This window comes from Anolis sagrei, chromosome 4 (assembly GCF_037176765.1).
Source record: "Anolis sagrei isolate rAnoSag1 chromosome 4, rAnoSag1.mat, whole genome shotgun sequence".
In the NCBI taxonomy this organism is placed as follows: Eukaryota; Metazoa; Chordata; class Lepidosauria; order Squamata; family Dactyloidae; genus Anolis; species Anolis sagrei.
In genome coordinates this window covers 239,558,469-239,577,796 of record NC_090024.1, presented here as the reverse complement: position 1 = coordinate 239,577,796, position 19,328 = coordinate 239,558,469, and the positions used below count along the sequence as shown (strand labels likewise).

General features: G+C 45.0%; 1 protein-coding gene across 7 annotated transcripts in view; it reads left to right on the top strand.

The window, feature by feature from the left end:
- Positions 1-6,896, top strand: part of LOC132773014 (tyrosine-protein phosphatase non-receptor type substrate 1-like) — a 659,100-nt gene extending 652,204 nt beyond the window's left edge. For all 7 annotated transcript variants that reach the window (XM_060771884.2, XM_060771886.2, XM_060771881.2 and 4 more), the window contains one exon: positions 2,852-6,896. In XM_060771884.2, the coding sequence (XP_060627867.2) occupies positions 2,852-3,109 (258 nt within the window). In that variant the 3' untranslated portion in view covers positions 3,110-6,896. The remainder of the gene's footprint in view (positions 1-2,851) is intronic.
- Positions 6,897-19,328: the final 12,432 nt, after the last annotated feature.

The window sequence follows — 19,328 nt, the reverse complement described above, 5'->3', positions numbered from 1 at the left end:
TCCCACTGACATGGAATCCACCACCACCTTTGGTCCTCACATGCAGACACCAATCTCTTCCACCAAGGAAGAGGAACAATGGTTCACCCGTTCATGAAAGACTGCCGGCTGCTACTTTTTTGTCACTGTTGTGTTAGTGGCAGTTGCGTCACCTTTCTCTTTTCATTCCTTTGCACACAAACACACACACACACAAATGCCTTGCTTATAAAAAGGCCCAGCTGCTAAGAGGCCTATCCCATTTTATTTTTAGAGGTTGCCTTTTGTGTGGGGCGATTGTGCCATTTCGCTGAGCAAACCGTCTCCCTCCGCCTTGCGCATCGCTGCTTCCTCGCAGCCGACGTAGTTGCTCACGTAGGTGCGCAGCTGTCCCTTGGACTGGGAAGATGTCACTCCTTTGGGACAAAGGGAGGGTGATGTGTGCGACTCCATCTAAGCTGCCAAGAATCCAGAAGCGCGATCTCCTATCATATACACACAATGACCTATATCTGTGAAATTATTCTGAATTCATACCAGCTGCCCATCAGTCAAATTTCCCTTTATTTATTTATTTTGCACTGCTATTTGGCAAAAGAAACAAAAACTGAGGCATATCCAATAAAAGCCTAAGAAGAAACTGAAGAAATGTCTCACTATGTTCAAAAGGTGGTTTAAAAAATCTAGTCCAACATGTTTTGGACAGAGAAAACCCATTTACATGGCTTGGTCCAGAAATCTTTGAAGGTGCCTCCTCCAGAAATCAGTCATTGTTGATTCTGAATATCCCCCTGAATATTAAAAATATTCATACTGGATTTCTTGGCTGATAAAATAATGAACTGGCATCTTGTTGGGAAGTGAACCGATTTAGAGTTGTGTAAATTCGCTCTGAATACATCAGATTACAACTGATCCAGGAAGCAAAACAGGGCCAGCCATGGTTCATATTTAGATGGCAGACTACCAATGAATACCTGGTGCTGTAGGGGAGAGAGAGAGAGAGAGAGATAGATAGATAGATAGATAGATAGATAGACAGACAGACAGACAGACAGACAGACAGACAGACAGACAAGATAGATAGATAAGATAGATAGATAGATAGATAGATAGATAGATACAGATAGATTAGATAGAAGATAGATAGATAGATGGATGGATGGATGGATGGATGGATGGATAGAGGAATAGAGAGATGGAGAGAGAGAAATGGATGGATGGGGAGATAGATAGAAAGATAGAGAAAGACATAGATGGGGAGATGGACAGATGGAGAGAGAAATGTATTGGTGAATGGATGGATCGATTAGTAGATAGATAGATAGATAGATAGATAGATAGATAGAGATAGAGAAATAGAGAGATAAGAGAGAAAAGAAATGGATGGATGGATGGATGGATGGATGGATGGATGGATGGATGGATGGATGGGGAGACGGAAAGATAGACAGACACACATATAAATACACACACACACACACGCATACATACACACACACAAATAATATATAAAAATAGTGACACATAATAAAAGAGAATGTAAACAAATAAATGGGTTGTCATGCGTTTTCCAGGCTGTATGGCCATGTTCCAGAAGTATTCTCTCCTGACGTTTCAGGGCCACCTAATCACCTTCCAACAAAGGATTCCCCCAAGCAGTAAGAAGCCAGATCTTAAAACTGCCAGGCCATTATATGCTAATCAAGGTGGCCAATTGCAACTTTCATACCTACCTCAAACAGACAAGAGTTCTTTCTCCCACTCTGGACATTATTCCACAGATATATAAACCCCATTTCCCTAATTTCCGACAGACCTCACAACATAAGGTGAGCCCTGGTCAGTGCTTGGATGAGAGACCCCCAATTAATACCAGATGCTGTAAGCTGATTTCAGTGGTCAGAATTGACAAAACAAATTCTTTGACTATATTCCTTTGCTAGGAAAATCCCATGAAATTTGTGGATATGGGTTGCTTTGAGTTTTCCAGGCTGTATGGCCATGTTCCAAAAGCATGGAACTTTTTGCCCACATATATGGCAAACATCCTCAGAGGACCTCACAACTTCTGAGGATGCCTGCCATAGATACAGGTGAAACATCAGGGGAGAATGCTTCTGGAACATGGCCATACAGCCTGGAAAACTCACAGCAACCCAGTGATTCTAGCCATAAAAGCCTTCGACAATACATTAAACAAATAAATTTGCTTGGTTCCATCCAGCTACTGTGGCAAGGAAGCACATTTGAGGCAACAAAATGTATGTTGGCCAATGTAATGTTTTCTTCATACTGTACAATATAGTACTAATTCCTCCCTGCCTCCTTCTCTTGCTTCCTCTCACCGTCCCTCTCTTCTTGAAGTTAAACATACCAGGAATAAAAAGAACACAAAATAAACTAACCCAAACTTCTTCAAAGTTGAGAGCAATCTCCCAAAGCAGAGAAGAGCAGGTGGCAAGCAGGCAAAGGCACGCAGGCAGAGGCACTGAGACATGAGACACAGAGACTGTTCCCTGGAAGCCTTGTACTCTCATGAGTGTGCTCCCTCTTGTGGTGCTTTCGGCACGAGGACTCCTTTTGGAGCGTGTACACTCCATTTGGTGCAAAAGGTCTGGCAAGCACTCAATCTGGGGCAAGCATGAGCGCTCTCTCTAGTACTCATGTGTGCACTCCTTTTAGCACAAGGTTCTAGTACTGTTGGGCACTCCGTCTGGCACTGTTCATAGATCAAAACAGGGTTCGGGTGTCAAAATAAAACGTAGGCAAAGTGATGGTTCGTAGGTCAAAATGTGCATATGTTGGGACATTCATAAGTAGAGGTTCCACTCTATATATCCCCTTGCTTATCTTCTCTCCTTCCTTTCAGGAGCCTGATCCCAACAACGTAACGTATGCAGACTTGAACTTTGAGAAGGCCCCCGAGAAGAGCCCCCGCCAGGTGGTTGAAATCAGCCAGCAGTCGGAATATGCCAGCATCCAAGCTGCCAAGCCTCCTGCCAGCGACGAGAACGTCACCTATGCAGACTTAGACATGGTTCACCTAAGCAAAGCTCCCAAGAGACCTGCCCCAAAGCCAGAGGAAACCAGCTCGGAGTATGCCAGCGTGCAGGTGCAGGGCAAGTGATCTCAGGCGATGGTCACTGGCTGTCCACTGGCTTCCCGGCCCTCTCCTGGGGCCATCGGACGCCTCCTGGCTGGGCTTGGATTCTTGGCCTTGGACTCATGCTGGTTCTCAACAGAGGAGTGATGGGATTTGCCTGCCAAGGTGTGGTTCCTGCAACTTCTTTTGAGTGGAACTTAATGTACGTAGCCAAGGTCAAGGAGGAAAACTAATCGGTGCTACACACAACTGCATCCTGGTATTTGGGCTAGTTCATGGTGCCTCTTCTCATCCCCTGCTTTCTCGGTGGAGAGGAGAGGCCTAGACCAACTAAGGATCTAACACAGCTTTTCTCACTGGAATGGTAACTCTTCTTGTAGTTCATCAACACACCGCACGGAGCCAGAGCTGCACGATGGCAAGTGGTCACTTCATTGGCAGGTGGGATGTCATCTTCAGCTCTTCCGGCTGGTAGCCTTTGCTCCCCTTCCTTTCAAGACAACTGTGCCCTCTCTGATACCACCATCTTGAGACTCCTTCTCTGGAGCAAAGCCACACAGATGGCCTTGGCTAGCTGTGTGGAGGAGAAAGAAACAACTGGGCACCATCCCTATCAAGATACTTGAGCAGAGGTGGTGATAACACGGGAGAAAGAAATGGCCCTATCCCAGGTTCTCCAGAGAGTGGAAGCCCGATCTCTTGACCAAGATCATGTCTGTTTCACTTTATATTGCTGTAGTCCACAGATAAGTTCTTTTCCTCCCCTTGACAGTATGTCTGGGGACAGTGCCTCTTTGAGATATAGCAACTTGTTCCAGATTATTCTCTCCCCCCTCCCCCCATCTTTTGCTGGCAAAGCCAAATCTGTAGAACCTCTTTAGATTTGTTGACCTCCTTACCCCTTTGTTTGTTTTAGTCTGTTTTCTTTTCATTCATCCGTAAGTGTTCCTAGTCTGGGGGGCCTTGTACACACATCACAGCCTCTGTGATAGGTTCACGCCTTAGAAAATTAGGGCCATGTTGAGAAATCATGCCAGCTCCTATATCTTCCACTTTCCTCTTTTTTCACTTCTGACTCTCTCACAATTTCGACTAAATGGGGAAGCAAACTTAGCAACAAAATCTATGATCTTCCCTTCCGTTTTCCTCTCCATCGACGTCCTGACCCTCTCCCAAATCTGGCCAAATAGGGACACAACCTCAGTACTGAAATCTAAGGTTTTCTCTTCATTACATTATGGGCCGTCTCCCAAATCTGTCAAAATGAGGAATCAACCTTAGCAGCACTATTTAAGGTCTACAGTATATAATTCCTCTGTATGTGAGTGTGAGTGTGTACTTTTCTAAGAGGTAATCCCCCCACTCCACCAACCATCATGCCAAGGCAGCTTGCATGGTCAGAGAAGACCACAACCCAAAGCTAGTAGTAGTTCTCCAATATACCACATCAACTCATCCCTCTCCTCTATAGTTGCTCCTAATGTCTACAAAGCTGGGGAGATCCCTCTGGGACCTGCCACTCTACTTAGGCTCCACCCTGGTCCAGTTTGTATGTGTGTATATGTGTTTTAAAGTGTGCTGGTCATTTTGTTTTTCCCCACACCACTCACAAATTTGCAGTAACACCACTGGTGACCCCACAAAGAAGCAATGAAAGATGGTTGGGCAATGACTATGAAGGGAAGAGGCAAAGGGGGGCTCTTGGTGTGCTGCTGACTGAGTGGCGGAATAAGGGGCCAGACATTCCCACAGGTCACCTACTATGGGCCAAGGTGCTCTGTTCTCAAAAGTGAAATGTCTCCATCCAAGATCCAGATGCCTAGGCAGCTTGTTGTCCCTTGACTTTACACCTTTCAGGAGCACTGTGTCTCCATCCCATCTCTGTCTCTGCCTCTCGAGGAAAGAGAGAGCAAGATCGTGTCTGCCTTTCAATGTGTCTGTCTTGGCCAAACCCATGGGGTTGATCCTTGCCTCCTTTGGTCTTGCTCATTTTTCCATTCCATAAGTGCAGTTGATGAAGTGGGGGAGGCCATTGGAATTGAAAAAACAGAGCACCTCTTTATGGGGAGCAGATAGACAGGGCTCCGCCTAAAGAGGTGGTCATCCCACCTGTGTTGACTGTTCAGCATTATAACTGTTTACTCCTTTTAGAACTAAAAAAAAATTACCAGTATTTGTGTATGTTCTTTGTAAGTGGGTGTAGTACTGTGTACTTAGCACTAGTGTGAAAAGCACAAAAAAAAGCAAAGCAAGGCGTATAGAGTGCCGGAGATGAAGTAAGCTCTAAACTGTCCGAGATCGAGACATCTTAACCCACCCGCTGTGACTCCTGCTGCCAGTAACCAAAATTACTCCTCTCTTTTCTTCTTCTTCTTTTTGCTGTTGATATGTGGGGTTTTTTTTCTCCTTTGGTTTTGTTTTGGTGGTTGTGTGTTCCTCTTTATTACAATGCAGTTTAGGAACTTAGCAGTTTGTGGGCATAAGAGGAAGTACGGAAAAGGGAGACAACTGAGCTGTTGAAGCAATGTCTTCCAAATGCTCTACCACAGATCTTCCACCCAGCCTTTAGTTCCATGCTTCATTTGAGGAGCTTTTAAGATCCAGGGGGAAGGTTATAATGCAAAGCAGGTAGACCATGGAGAGATGTTGCATTTCTCTTGCAGACAGTCCTTTTCAGGTCCTCTGTATCTCAGAGGATACTCACTTGAATAGCTAGCTCAGTTTAGTATTCTCTTTCCAGGAAGACACAACCATGAATGTGTCTTGAGACACAGGAGGAGCTTCCTCTTTTCATCTCAAGAGAGCGAAAGAGCAAAAATTGGGGCCACTGAGAATGTTGCAATCTTTTTTAAAAAGCCAGTTAGGAAGACATCCATTCTCCTGCTATGAGAAAGCAGAGACATAAATAAGGAATGAGTGCATACAGTCCTGGGAACCTTGCAAGATGTGGGCATCTTCATGGTGGCATATAGTCCTCCTGATGTTGCAAATACAAATTCTTTCACCCACATCCTCCTGGCTATTTCCTAGTACCGTCCTCCCAAAATTGAGGAAGGAAGTGCGGTTTTGGGACAGTACATTGTCAGAGCCAAGTTACATGTTACCGTAGGTGAATATCTCCTTCCAAAAATGGCTTCCAGGCGTCTTTCCTTCCTATGTTCATGTCTGTAGTGTTTCATCCAATTTAGCCATGAGTGCGCTGAGGGTCTTCACTCCCTCTCTGCATTTGTGGCTGCCAAGAAAAGTGTAAATCTTCATGATATCCAGACACTGATCCACTCCATAAGTGTTGCAAATGGGGAGGAAGGAAGTAGACCCATGGCTGCCATTTTGAGCTGACTCTTTTGGATGCCACGGTGGTGTCTTTTACTCCTGATGTTTACTCTGGCCATTAGACAAGGCATGAATTTCCCATCGGCTGTTCTGTTACATCCAAATGCCACGCCACTACTCTTCCTTCTTTTAGTGACGGTAGATAGGAAGATAAGGAAGTTCAATGGTACCATTGCTTGGAAGGCAATTCCAAGAGCTTTAGCTGGCCGTGGCCAGCCCAGAATTGAGGAGGGGTGTTGAAGACCACCCTTTGTACAGACTCATCATGTGGCCCTGGTTTTGCAGGGAGGGAAATGGGACCAGGGAGAGGAATATATGAAGCAGTTGGGATATATTTGTTGTGGATCAAAAATATATATTAGGTGACTGTTTGTACAGATTGCACCTTAAGTTTTGTTTTCGGTTGTTTTGGATTTTGTTTTGGGTTTTTTTTTTCCTTTCGCTTGCAAGATATTTTTGTAATAAAATGTTCAAAGTCCTGCATCGTCCCTTGTGTCTGTATGAGTGATGATAACAGAGCCGACCTTGGACAAAACACCGTGCTGAGTGAAATATTAAATGTAACGTGCAAGAAAGGAAAAACCCAGGAAGCTAATACTGAAGAAGCTAATACTCCAGTCTTAACAATTCCACCCAAATATTTGAAGGCAGCAAATTTAAATATGAAAATAGCTTGTGTTGCAAAAATCTCTGTACGCCTGAGCCGATAATTATCAAAAGATGCAGTCTACAATTACGCCAAGCTGTTATGAATGGGGAGTCCAATCCCACTCTGTTCCTCATCATGAAGGAGAACAATAATTCTAATTATTATTGTGCGGACTTCAACTACAGCTGCTTGGAGCACACTGTAATCATCTGACTGTCAACCATCGCTGTCATGGGACACACAGTCGATTGGACTGTTTCCTTCTCCCTCCCCCAAAATATGAATTTGAGTCAAATCTTCCTGAGACGTGCATATGCAAAAGTAATTGTGAGTTGCATCTGTTGGCATAATGATTGTCGTATGAATTGATTTTGCAATACAGGATATTTCCATATTTTATTAGTTATACAGGCGCCAACAATATAGATGATGACTTCATGGCATTAGCAAAACAAAGACAAGTCCTTGCCTCGAGGAATTTGCAGCCTGAATTTCCGAGTGTGGAAAGGGAAGACGGAGAACCAAGAAGAACAAGGAAAACAAGCATCATTTTGTAGGCTTAAGACTGTGGTCTCAATGCCAATGGGGTGAATCAAGGACTTTAGGGAAAAGGTGAGTCTTGAGGGAGGAACTAAAGAAAAAATAAGTGTCACACTCTAAGATGTCTTGGATAAAACTTCCATGACAAAGGAGAAATGAGGAACCATGGTTTTCATCATCCAGGAGAGCAAGAAAAGTGGGAGCCTCACTCTCCTACAGGCTCACGGTTCCAACCAGTGATCCAGTGGGATCTTTTGGACTCGCCTAGCATTGGTTTTCATAGGACACATTGACCCTTGAAAGTGTGCAGATGGAAGGCAACTCAAGTGCAGATCTGGCCTAAGCATTAGAACCTGCTGTTGCCCAAAGAAAGGAACTGCAAGGAGATCACTCGGCTTTGCCATTAGGGAAGCCTCCAGATCCTGATGGACCAGAGCAGATCGTGTGATATTTCCTGATCCAGAGGTTGCTTGCTAGTCTAAGCTACAAGAAGGTCTACTTGGTCTACATATGACCTTTCAACACAATCTTTACAAGACTTGGGTTTGTCCTGGAAATGATGCAGTGGTCTTAAAATCTATAATCTAGATAGCCCTAGAACAGTAGACCCCTGAGTTTGGTCTTCCAGATATTTTGGAATTAAGTTCCAAAACATACTAGCCAATTTGGCCAACAGTTGGGAATTTTAGGAGCTAAGGTCCACAATATCTTGGATTAGAGTTTGGGTACCACCGGTCTTGGCTATAAGTGAGTAAGCTCTAGTGCAGTGGTTCTCAACCTGGGGTCTCCAGATGTTTTTGGCCTAGAACTCCCAGAAATCTTAACAGCTGGTAAACTGGCTGGGATTTCTGGGAGTTGTAGGCCAAAAACATCTGGGGACCCCAGGTTGAGAACCACTGTGTGGCTGAAAGGCAGGAGACAACTCCCAGGACAAAATTATATTCTCGCCATATGCATTTTACCCAATCTGGAAAAGACTGCAAGTTTGCTTTAAAACACTCACACATGGACATAAACATTGCCCAATGTGGTCTGGTGTAACATAAATGAGTTCTTCATACAGGACTCATCTGACAACTTCCCCTCATCATCTCCAGGTCTTACTTTGTCACTACGATATAATCCTACCCTCCCTTCGCCATTCCATTGCTGATAGAGCATAAGGAAGTTCCAAATGTCTATGTTCCCACAGCCAACTTACTTTACTTACTACTTAGGCGATCCTTTGTTGTTCGAGTAAGAATGTCCTCCAAATTCGGTATCCTGGTGATGGGTACATAGGTGGCCCGCATGTTCTCCTGCAGTGAGTGCATCGGTTTTCCATGCGGAAGGCGGTACCGGTTGAGGTTGGCTTGACACGCCTTCCTCTTGGCACATTTCTCTCTTTCGCCCTCCATTCATGCCTCTTCAAATTCTACAGCACTGCTGGTCACAGCTGACCTCCAGCTAGAGTGCTCAAGAGCCAGGGTTTTCCAGTTCTCAGTGTCTATGCCACAGTTTTTAAGGTTGGTTTGAGCCCATTTTTAAATCTCTTTTCCTGCCCACCAACATTCCATTTTCCATTCTTGAGTTTGGAGTAGAGCATCTGCTTTGGGAGGTGATCGGGCATTCGGACAACGTGGCCAGTCCAGCGGAGTTGATGGTGGAGGACCATCACTTCAATGCTGGTGGTCTTTGCTTCTTCCAGCACGCTGATATTTGTCCACCTGTCTTCCCAAGAGATTTGCAGGATTTTTCGGAGGCAGCACTGATGGAATCGTTCCAAGAGTTGCATGTCCCACAGCCAAACACAGAAAGAGATGGTGCAATCAGTTTGTGGTATCAGTAATGGGATACCAACCATCCTCATGCACTAGGGGTCCATCCAGACAGGCTCAAAATGTGGGACCTATCTTGGTTTTACTGGAGGTGTCCAAATGCTGGGGTATAAATAAACATAACAATATAACAGCAACAAATAAGGATATATCCAAGTGCTTCTCTGAAGTCTATATTCTCCACTACAAATGGAGTGGTTGCAAGGAGACGATCACAATGAGCTGAGGAGGGGCTTAGGAGGCTGCAGAGGGAAGAAGAAAATACCAACCTCTACCACATCCAATGAAATACATAAACAATCATAAGGTGGACGTAGATGTGCAAGTGACAATAATATGATACCAGCCATCCTCATGCACCAAATGCAAGTTATTTTAGAGTGTGTGTAAGTGAAGTGTGGATAAGGGGATGGCACTGTACAAAACAGTTAACAAGGGCATAAGCCTTGCTGGAGCTATTTCATCTACAAACACAGTTTCAGCTCAAAATATGGGAACTGAAGGAAAATGTCAAATGGGGGCAGAATTCTTATGTTGGAGGAGGGCACAACTATCACTTTGCCCCCCTTCCCTGTCCTGCTGGTATCTGTGAACCAATGCCAGTCTGTGAGTCACTGGTTGCTGGTTTATGGTGGTCTTACAGTTGTGCCAACAGTTATACAATCATACAAACCATGAACACCAATATGGTGCCATCATTTGAATACCTGGGGGAAATGCCAGCCCCTCCCCCTCCCATATCAGATAGCTTAAAAGACATGGTTCAAGGCCCCTGTTTCTATGGACCTCCTTGTTTTGAAGTTTGAACTGAAAGGACTCCAGGAAAGGTGATCTCTGCAATAAATATGCATACTGAGTGGGGACCTCAGGAGCATATCCGTCTTCTGTTTCTATGGAACTGTTTGCATAGAGGAAAACTGAGCGACGCCAAAAGGCTTTCTGGGAGTATTTCTAGCATTTTAAGCCCAGGTCTCCTAAGACCTTGGATTCCATTAACCTTGATGGCTCCAATGTCAGACGGAACTGAATGTAAGGGCCATCTGCCAAATCTCGTCCAACATGGAACCTTTTCCCCATTGATTTTCTGCACGCTTGAAATGTGTCGCCACATTCTAGGGCTTTTTAATTCATTTTCTTCCTTCCTCACTTCCTTATTGTCTTGCCAGTCAGGAGGTTAGCATTCTGAAAGGGAAGGGAAGCCTTCTAAAGCCGGGCAACGTGCTTGGCGCCAGATGACAATCTAGCCATTTAAATAGAAATAACTTGCAATAGTCAAAGATCTTGGTTCAAGGTACCCAAGTTCTAAAAACAGAGACAAAGCTTGGAAGTTACTATTTTGGAGTTCCCCAGAAAGCGAGGCCAGTGGCCATTCTGAGTGCGGGATTCTAAGAGCGGTTGTCTTTTTCTCAAACAGGAACTTGTTGGGATTATGTAAATCAGGAGCCCAGAGATGACCCTAGGTAATTTTCAATGGTAAGCAAGCAGTATTTTGGTGCCCCTCCCCAAACCAATCACTATATACATATACATATACATATACATATACATATACATATACATATATATATATAGGCATGGACAAATTGGCCCTCTAGGCATTTGGGACTTCCTACTGACTGTTTAGAATTGTGGGAGTTGAAGTCCAAAACACATGGAGGGCCGAAGTTGGCCCATGCCATCCATCTATATATATATAAATGCTCTGTGCGTAATGAGTACCTTAAAAACAAAAGAACCAATGAACGAAATCACACCAAATTTGGCAACAAAACGTCTCACTACACAAGGAGTGACCATCACTCAAAAAATTATGATTTTGTCATTTGGGAGTTGTAGTTGCTGGGATTTATAGTTTACCTACAATCAAAGAGCATTGTGAACTCCACCAATGATGGAATTGGGCCAAACTTAGCACACAGGGCTCCCATGACCAACAGAAAATACTGGAAGGGTTTGGTGGGCATTGATCTTGAGTTTGGGAGTTGTAGTTCACCTACATCCTGAGAGCACTGTGGACTCAAACACTGATGGGTCTGGACCAAACTTGGCACAAGCACTCAATATGCCCAAATATGAACACAGATGGAGTTTGGGGGAAATACACCTTGACGTTTGGGAGTTGTAGTCACTGGGATTCACAGTTCACCTACAATCAAAGAGCATTCTGAACCCCACGAACGACAGAATCGGGGCAAACTTCCCCACAGAACCCCCATGACCAACCGAAAATACTTAAGGCCATCCAATCCAACTCCCTTCAGCAGGGCAAGAAAACGTAATCAAAGTCCTCCTGACAAAGAGCCATCCAGCCATAGATAGATAGAGAGAGAGAGAGAGAGAGAGAGAGAGAGATGATTCACACACAGAGAGATATAGTATCATAGATTTGAAAGGGACCTTTAAAGAAGGACAATGATATGTTGCATGTTCTAGTGTGGGCAAACCAGACAATCTCCACATCAACATTGACAAAGAAACAGCAAGAAATACTGTTTACCCACAAGGATAAAGGCATTGCATATATTAGAAACCAACACTTTCTCTTTACTTTATATTGCAGATCACCAGACTGGGCCCCAGCAACGCATGGCAGGGGATAGCTAGTATATATATATACACACACTAGCCGTCCCCTGCCACGCGTTGCTGTGATCCAGTCTGGTGATCTGGAAAGTAAAGTAATGAGAAAGTGTTGGTTTCTAATATATGTAATTTCTTGATGCTTGTGGATAAACAGTATTTCTTGTTGTTTCTTTGACAGTGTTATTATTATTATTATTTATTTATTTATTTATTTATTTACAGCTTTGATATTCTGCCCTTCTCACCCCGCAGGGGACTCAGAGCGGATTACAGTGTACACATATATGGCAAACATTCAATGCCAATTTTTGACATACAAACATATACAGACATACACAGAGGCTATTTAACTTTTTTCTGACAGCCAGGGGAGCTGTCGCTTTCATCGTCCATCTGCGACGCTGATGAAGCACTTCCGCATTCCCCACATGCTTCCTCGCTGGAATGCTTTGCTGGAGTCTTCTTTATGGCCTCATAAATCAGTTAATTTAGCCTCCCCACACTTTAAGGTGGTACCTTATTTTCCTACTTGACAGATGCAACTGTCTTTCAGGTTGCAAAGGTTGACAACAGGCTACACACAATTGATTGGAAACCCACTCCAACCCGGGCAGGCTTCAAACTCATGACCTTTTTGGTCAGAGTGATCTTTGGAAGCTTTTAAGCAGAGGCTGGATGGCCATTTGTCAGGGGTGATTTGAATGCAATATTCCTGCTTCTTGGCAGGGGGTTGGACTGGATAGCCCATGAGGTCTCTTCCAACTCTTTGATTCTATGATTCTATGATTCTAATGCAGCTGACACTCAGCCAGCTGTGCCACAATCCCGGTGTTGATGGTAGTTCCAACACAAAATACTGGAGGGATTTGGGGAAAATAGACCCTGACACTTGGGAATTGCTATTGTGTGGATTTATAGTTCACCAGGCACAAAAAGCATTCTCAGCTCCACCAATAACAGAATTGAACCAAACTTGGCATATAGGACTTTTATAACCATCAGAAAATACTGGAGGGGTTTAGGGGAAAATAGTACCTGAAACTTGGGAATTGCTATTGAGTGGATTTATAGTTCACCATTCTCTGCCTCACCACCAGCTACTTTCAGTGGGACAATGAATTCTATGAACAGAAAGAGAGGGTAGCTATGGGGAGCCCTCTCAGCCCGGTCATAGCTAACTTCTACATGGAACACTTTGAAAAACAAGCCCTGGAAACAGCAACAAAGAAGCCCACGATATGGTTCAGAGATGTGGATGACATCTTCACCATTTGGAGCCATGGAGAAGAAGAACTAAACAGCTTCCTGGATCACCTGAACAGCATCCACCCAAACATCCAATTCACCATGGAAAAAGAAATTTTATTTATTTTTATTTATTTACAGTATTTCTATACCGCTTTTCTCACCCCTCGGGGGACTCAAAGCAGTTTACACATAACTGACAAAACTTCAGTGCCATACATTAGACACTGACGCGATGCCAAACCATAACAACCACAATAATAAAACCACAATTAAACATAAATCATAATTAGACAGTACATAAGCATTCATTAAAACAATAAATAATGAAAACAGGCTAGCCAGTCGTATTGTCATTCTAGTTCATGTCCTTTAAACTCTACAAGCATCTACTGTCCAAAGGCCTGATCCCAAAGACATGATTTTAATTTCTTTCTAAAAACCAGGAGGGAGGGAGCAGATCTTACCTCATTTGGAAGTGTGTTCCATAGGCGAGGGGCCACAGCCGAGAAGGCCCTGTCTCTCGTCCCCGCCAGACGCATTTGCACAATTGACGTAATCTAAGATCGGATGATCTTAGATTACGAGATGTGACGTAAGGGTGGATGCGTTCGGACAAGTAAGCTGGGCCAGAACCGTATAGAGCTTTATAGGTCAAAACCAGCACTTTGAATTGGGCTCGGAGATGGACTGGCAGCCAGTGGAGCTGGCACAACAGGGGGGTGGTATGCTCCCTGTATGTCGCCCCAGTTAGTAATGAAGGAAAACTGCCTTTTCTAGATGTCCTAGTGATCCACAAATCAGATCAACAATTGGGTTACACCGTTTACAGAGGCTCCTTGCCTCCCCTCCCAGCCAATCAGGGGAGACGTTTTGGGGAGGGGTTTCAGCACTGGCAGCCATTGCTGTATTGGTGCAGTGGGTTAAAGCCCTGAGCTGCTGAGCTTGTTGATCGAAAGGTCGCAGGTTCGATTCCGGGGAGCGGCGTGAGCTTCCGCTGTCAGCCCTAGCTTCTGCCAACCTAGCAGTTCGAAAACATGCAAATGTGAGTAGATCAATAGGTACTGCTCCGGCAGGAAGGTAACGGCGCTCCATGCAGTCATGCCGGCCACATGACCTTGGAGGTGTCTACGGACAACGCTGGCTCTTTGGCTTAGAAATGGAGATGAGCACCACACCCCAGAGTCAGACATGACTGGACTTAATGTCAGGGGACTACCTTTACCTTTTACATGGCTCAGAAGCTCATTCGGAGCCAGGAAGGGAAGGGAGAAGAGAGAAGGGGAAAGACAAAGACTAAGGGAAGGGAGGTTGTGTTGAAGGGAGGTTGGAAGAAGGGGCAAGCAAGCAAGCAGAAAGGAAGAAGGGCTGGGAGAAGGGCTGTTGCCAGCCATGCTTGGTTGTCTGTCTGTCTGCCTGGCTGGGCAGAGGGCACAGCCTTCCTTGCTGCTTGTGTGTTGTTGCTGTTGGGATTTGGGTCAGGTGGGCACCACAAAGGTAGTGTGTGCGTGAGTGAGTGGCGTAGATGGGAGCAACACAGAGGAACCAAAGCACTCACTCCAACATTTTTTTAAAGCCAACATTGTAGCTAGTTTCTCTGGCCTCAGTGTTTTTTAATTTGTGTTGCACATTGCCTCAAAAGAACTAGATCTCCCATCAATTCAAGCCACTCTTTGAATACAAACTCTCCTTCCCAAAGTAGTGAAATAATCTTCCAAGACAATAAGGGCAGGGCTGTTTTTTTCTTCTTTGTTTGCTGTGCGTTGCCTAAGAAGACACTAGAAATTCCATACATTGCACAATCGTGTCCGCCATTAATCATAGAATCAAAGAATCAAAGAGTTGGAAGAGACCTCATGGGCCATCCAGTCCAACCCCATTCTGCCAAGAAGCAGGAATGCTGCATTCAAATCACCCCTGACAGATGGCCATCCAGCCTCTGTTTAAAAGCTTCCAAAGAAGGAGCCTCCACCACACTCTGGGGCAGAGAGTTCCACTGCTGAACGGCTCTCACAGTCAGGAAGTTCTTCCTCGTGTTCAGATGGAATCTCCTCTCTTGTAGTTTGAAGCCATTGTTCTGCGTCCTAGTCTCCAGGGAAGCAGAAAACAAGCTTGCTCCCTCCTCCTCGCTGTGGCTTCCTCTCACATAGTTATACATGGCTATCATATCTCCTCTCAGCCTTCTCTTCTTCAGGCTAAACATGCCCAGCTCCTTAAGCCGCTCCTCATAGGGCTTGTTCTCCAGACCCTTGAACATTTTAGTCGCCCTCCTCTGGACACATTCCAGCTTGTCAATATCTCTCTTGAATTGTGGTGCCCAGAATTGGACACAATATTCCAGGTGAAGCAATTCAGAAATTTTGGAAATTTCGGAAAGTTAAAAAAAAATTGGGAAAAATTCGGAATTCAATTCCAAATCAAACCATCAGCATCCCCTACATCCGAAATGAGTTTTGAACCATTTTTTTTTATCAACCGAGCCTAATGTCTTGCTCTTAATTCAGTGTGCCATGGTCAGAAACCATGTAAGCAGAAAGTGTCAGGTGTCAGTATAATCCAGGATTGAGAAAGCCATAATTTATTTATTTATTTATTTGATGCACTTATTAACCGCCATTCTCAGCCCATAAGGGCGACTCATAAACTTGAGACGGAGTTCTAAAAAGCTGTGGTAAGTGAGTCCATAAACAATCCAAGTGCCATAAATCCGTTAAACCCATTTGCAGGAGAAAAGGTGTCAAGAAGGAAAACTGAAGCTGTGTTCATCTTACACTGACAGCATGTTCAGCCAACACCTTGATCCCAGGCAGTATTTAGGAAGAGAATCCACAGCTGAGCTCCTTCTGCTACCTATAGCCTTTTCCTCCTGCAGGAGATAATTTGAGCCAAACATTGGAGTCTCTCTGCCTTTCTTGGGGACTTTTGGGGGACTTTCTTCCAACTCCTCTTCCTGCTCTGAAGCCAAACCTATCTGCTGCACACAAGGCTGACTTGGCTTGTTGTCAGGTGATATATACCTGCTGTTTCTTCTGAGGAACACAAAAACTCTCAAGGGTGGGATATGTGGCAGGGATTCACCAAGAGATCTGGTTTTCCAATGTAACTGAGGCATTGCTAATGTGCTTCCCAGCTTCCAATAGTTAACCATATCTGGTTAATGGCTCACAGAATGGGCTCTAGTTGTTGACATACACATGCATAGTTTTTGGGGTTTTTTTTCATGTCAGGAGTGACTTGAGAACTACAAGTTGCTTCTGGTGTGAGAGAATTGGCCGTATGCAAGGATGTTGCCCAGGGTACGTCCGGATATTTGGTGTTTTACCATCCTTGTGGGAGGATTCTCTCATGTCCCTGCATGGGGAGCTGGAGCTGACAGAGGGAGCTCATTCACACTCTCCCTGGAGTCGAACTGCTGACCTGTCAGTCAGCAGTCCTGCCAACCAAGTGTTGAACCCATTGAACCACCGGGGGCTATTGATTAATTGCCACAATGCATGGAATCACAGAGTTGGAAGAGACCACAAGGGCCATCTATTCCAATACAGAAAAACACCATCAAACCACTCCTGATGGACAGCCATCCAGTTTCTGCTTTAAAACTTCCAAAGAAAGACACTCCACCAGATTCCCAAGAAGCAGCAGATTCCACCATCAAATGGCTCTTACCATCAGGAAGTTCTTCCAAAAGTTTAGGTGGAATCTCTTTCCCTGTCGTTTGTGTCTGGGGGCCCTTCCACACAGCCCTGTGTCCCAGAATATCAAGACAGAAAATTCCACAATATCTGTTTTGAACTGGGTTATCTGAGGGCCCGTCCAGACAGTACCTTTATCTACTGCAATAAAGGGGGGCTGTCCAGACAACATTCTGGACAGTCCCAAATTAATTCACCAGGAAATTAATTAGATAATGGGTTTATTCCGCACCTTCTTGGAAGCCGCAGGATAAACCCACTATTTCCAGTTCTGGACTGCACAATACTGCAGTCCAGACAGTATTCCCACAGTTTGCTGAGCTAAATAATACCCACCCCCCTTCCCCAAAGCCCCCAGACCCTTTAGAAAAGTAATACCCACCACCCTCTCCCAAAGCCCCTAGTCACCTTAGAAAAGTAATGAAAACTTACCCGGCCTACATTACAGGCTTCGGCCAGCTCTCCCGGTGCGTAGAAATGACGCATCAGGAGAGTGGCGGGGAGGAGGGATGGAAATCACTCTCTCCCTGCTCTCCTGGCGTGTCATTTCTACACGCCGGGAGAGCTGTCCGAAGCCTGTAATGGAGGCCAGGTAAGTTTTCATTACTTTTCTAAAGGGACTGGTGGCTTTGGGGGAGGCGGGGAGGGTCTCCAGATGTGGGCCAGTCCCGCAAGAGCATCTGGACACCCGCCCCAGAAAGCATATGCTTTCTGGTGTGGATGTGGACAGGCCCCCATGAAAATCCGCATTTTTAAAATGCGGATTCTCCTGAGATAAAGACCTGTCTGGATCTGCCTTGATATTCTGTGATATAGGGCTGTGTGGAAGAGCCTTGAGTCTCTAGATGGCTTTTCTAGAGGGCGACGGAGGCCATCGCCCGTCCCTTCGGAACGGCGCTCGCCTATCTCTTAGGACCAACTGACCCATGTTCTCCTCTTCAAATTCTTAAACATGGCTCTCATGGCCACCTTCTTTCCTCCAGGCCAACCCTAATCATCTCCATCTCTTTCAGCTGGTGGTTGGCCTGGAGGGAAAAGGGTGAACTGGGAACATGGTGATGGTGGCAAAAGCTGTACATTGCTGGTCCATGCCACATATGACGGCGCAAGTGGCGCCACCTATATGTAGAACTGTAAGTTGCAGGATTTGAACTGTTGTATCATGCCTGATTTTGCCTTTTTTACCCTGTAAATGTATAGTTGGATTAACTGGTTATTTATAGCTGTCAATCAATGTTGTTTGCACCAGTTGAATTGCTCCTCCTGCTCAATTTTTTGACCCCACCTCTTCCTAGAGAGCAGGACAGTGTTTCCTTTTCCATTCCACCATCAAACCTTCTATCAGATGGACATGAGAGAGAGACTTGGCTCTGAAGCCCTTGATTAAGTTACCTCTCAGCACCAACTCTGAGGTCCTTACCCTTGAGACTTATGCTTCATGTTCAGATCAACCTGGACGACGTTGAGAAGTCTCAAGTGCCTTCAAACCAGTTCTTTGGCACCAGAGGAAGGCTTTGTGCCTTCAGAATATAGGCCATTGGAATTGGGGTTGTGATTATTCCGATATTCACAGCCATTGAGAAAGAGGGACCTGGAAAAGCTTCTCAGCTGCGAAACTCCTTGGACCCAAGACAACCAGAGACTGTAATGTATATTTTCCTTTACCCCTTTGAAACTTCCAGCTTATTGCCTTAAAGGGATAACTCTTTGTGAACAATTAAACCTATTTTGAGTTATCTACAGTGTTTGGGTCTTTGGGAGTTCCAGTTTTCCTAAAGGAGGGCAAGAAGCAATTTCCTGGGGAAAAGATGTCACGTCCATGCCTCTTTCACTAAGAGTTATAGCCCCCAGGCACAACGGCACACCACATCATTGACATTTGCTGCTCAGTGTTGTTTTTCTGCCTAAGGACTGTGCATTGAGGGCATAGAATAGCTCCATATAGAGGCATTTACACTATAATGGGGGATATTTGATTGCACCCAGTTGATATTGACTTGCAATCCAAATGGCATCAGAAGGGATGATGACCACCAGCACTCTGCTCCATCTAAGGTAGGAATGGGCCAACCTTGGCCCTCCAGGTGTTTTGGACTACAACTCCCACAATTCCTAACAGCCTACCGGCTGTTAGGAATTGTGGGAGTTGTAGTCCAAAACACCTGGAGGGCCAAAGTTGGCCCATGCCGGATCCAAGGCATCCAACACAATTCCTCTATGTTGGTGCTGAACTCTGTTTGGGCCAAAAAAGAAGGTGAGTAAGGAGGGGAAGAGGAAGCACCTTGTTTCCAACTTTGATGGTTTTGTGATTCTATAATTCTTGTTTGGACAAGGAAGGATAATGGGGTGAAAGGGCTTCTCGCCTCTGCCTCTTGTCATCCAGA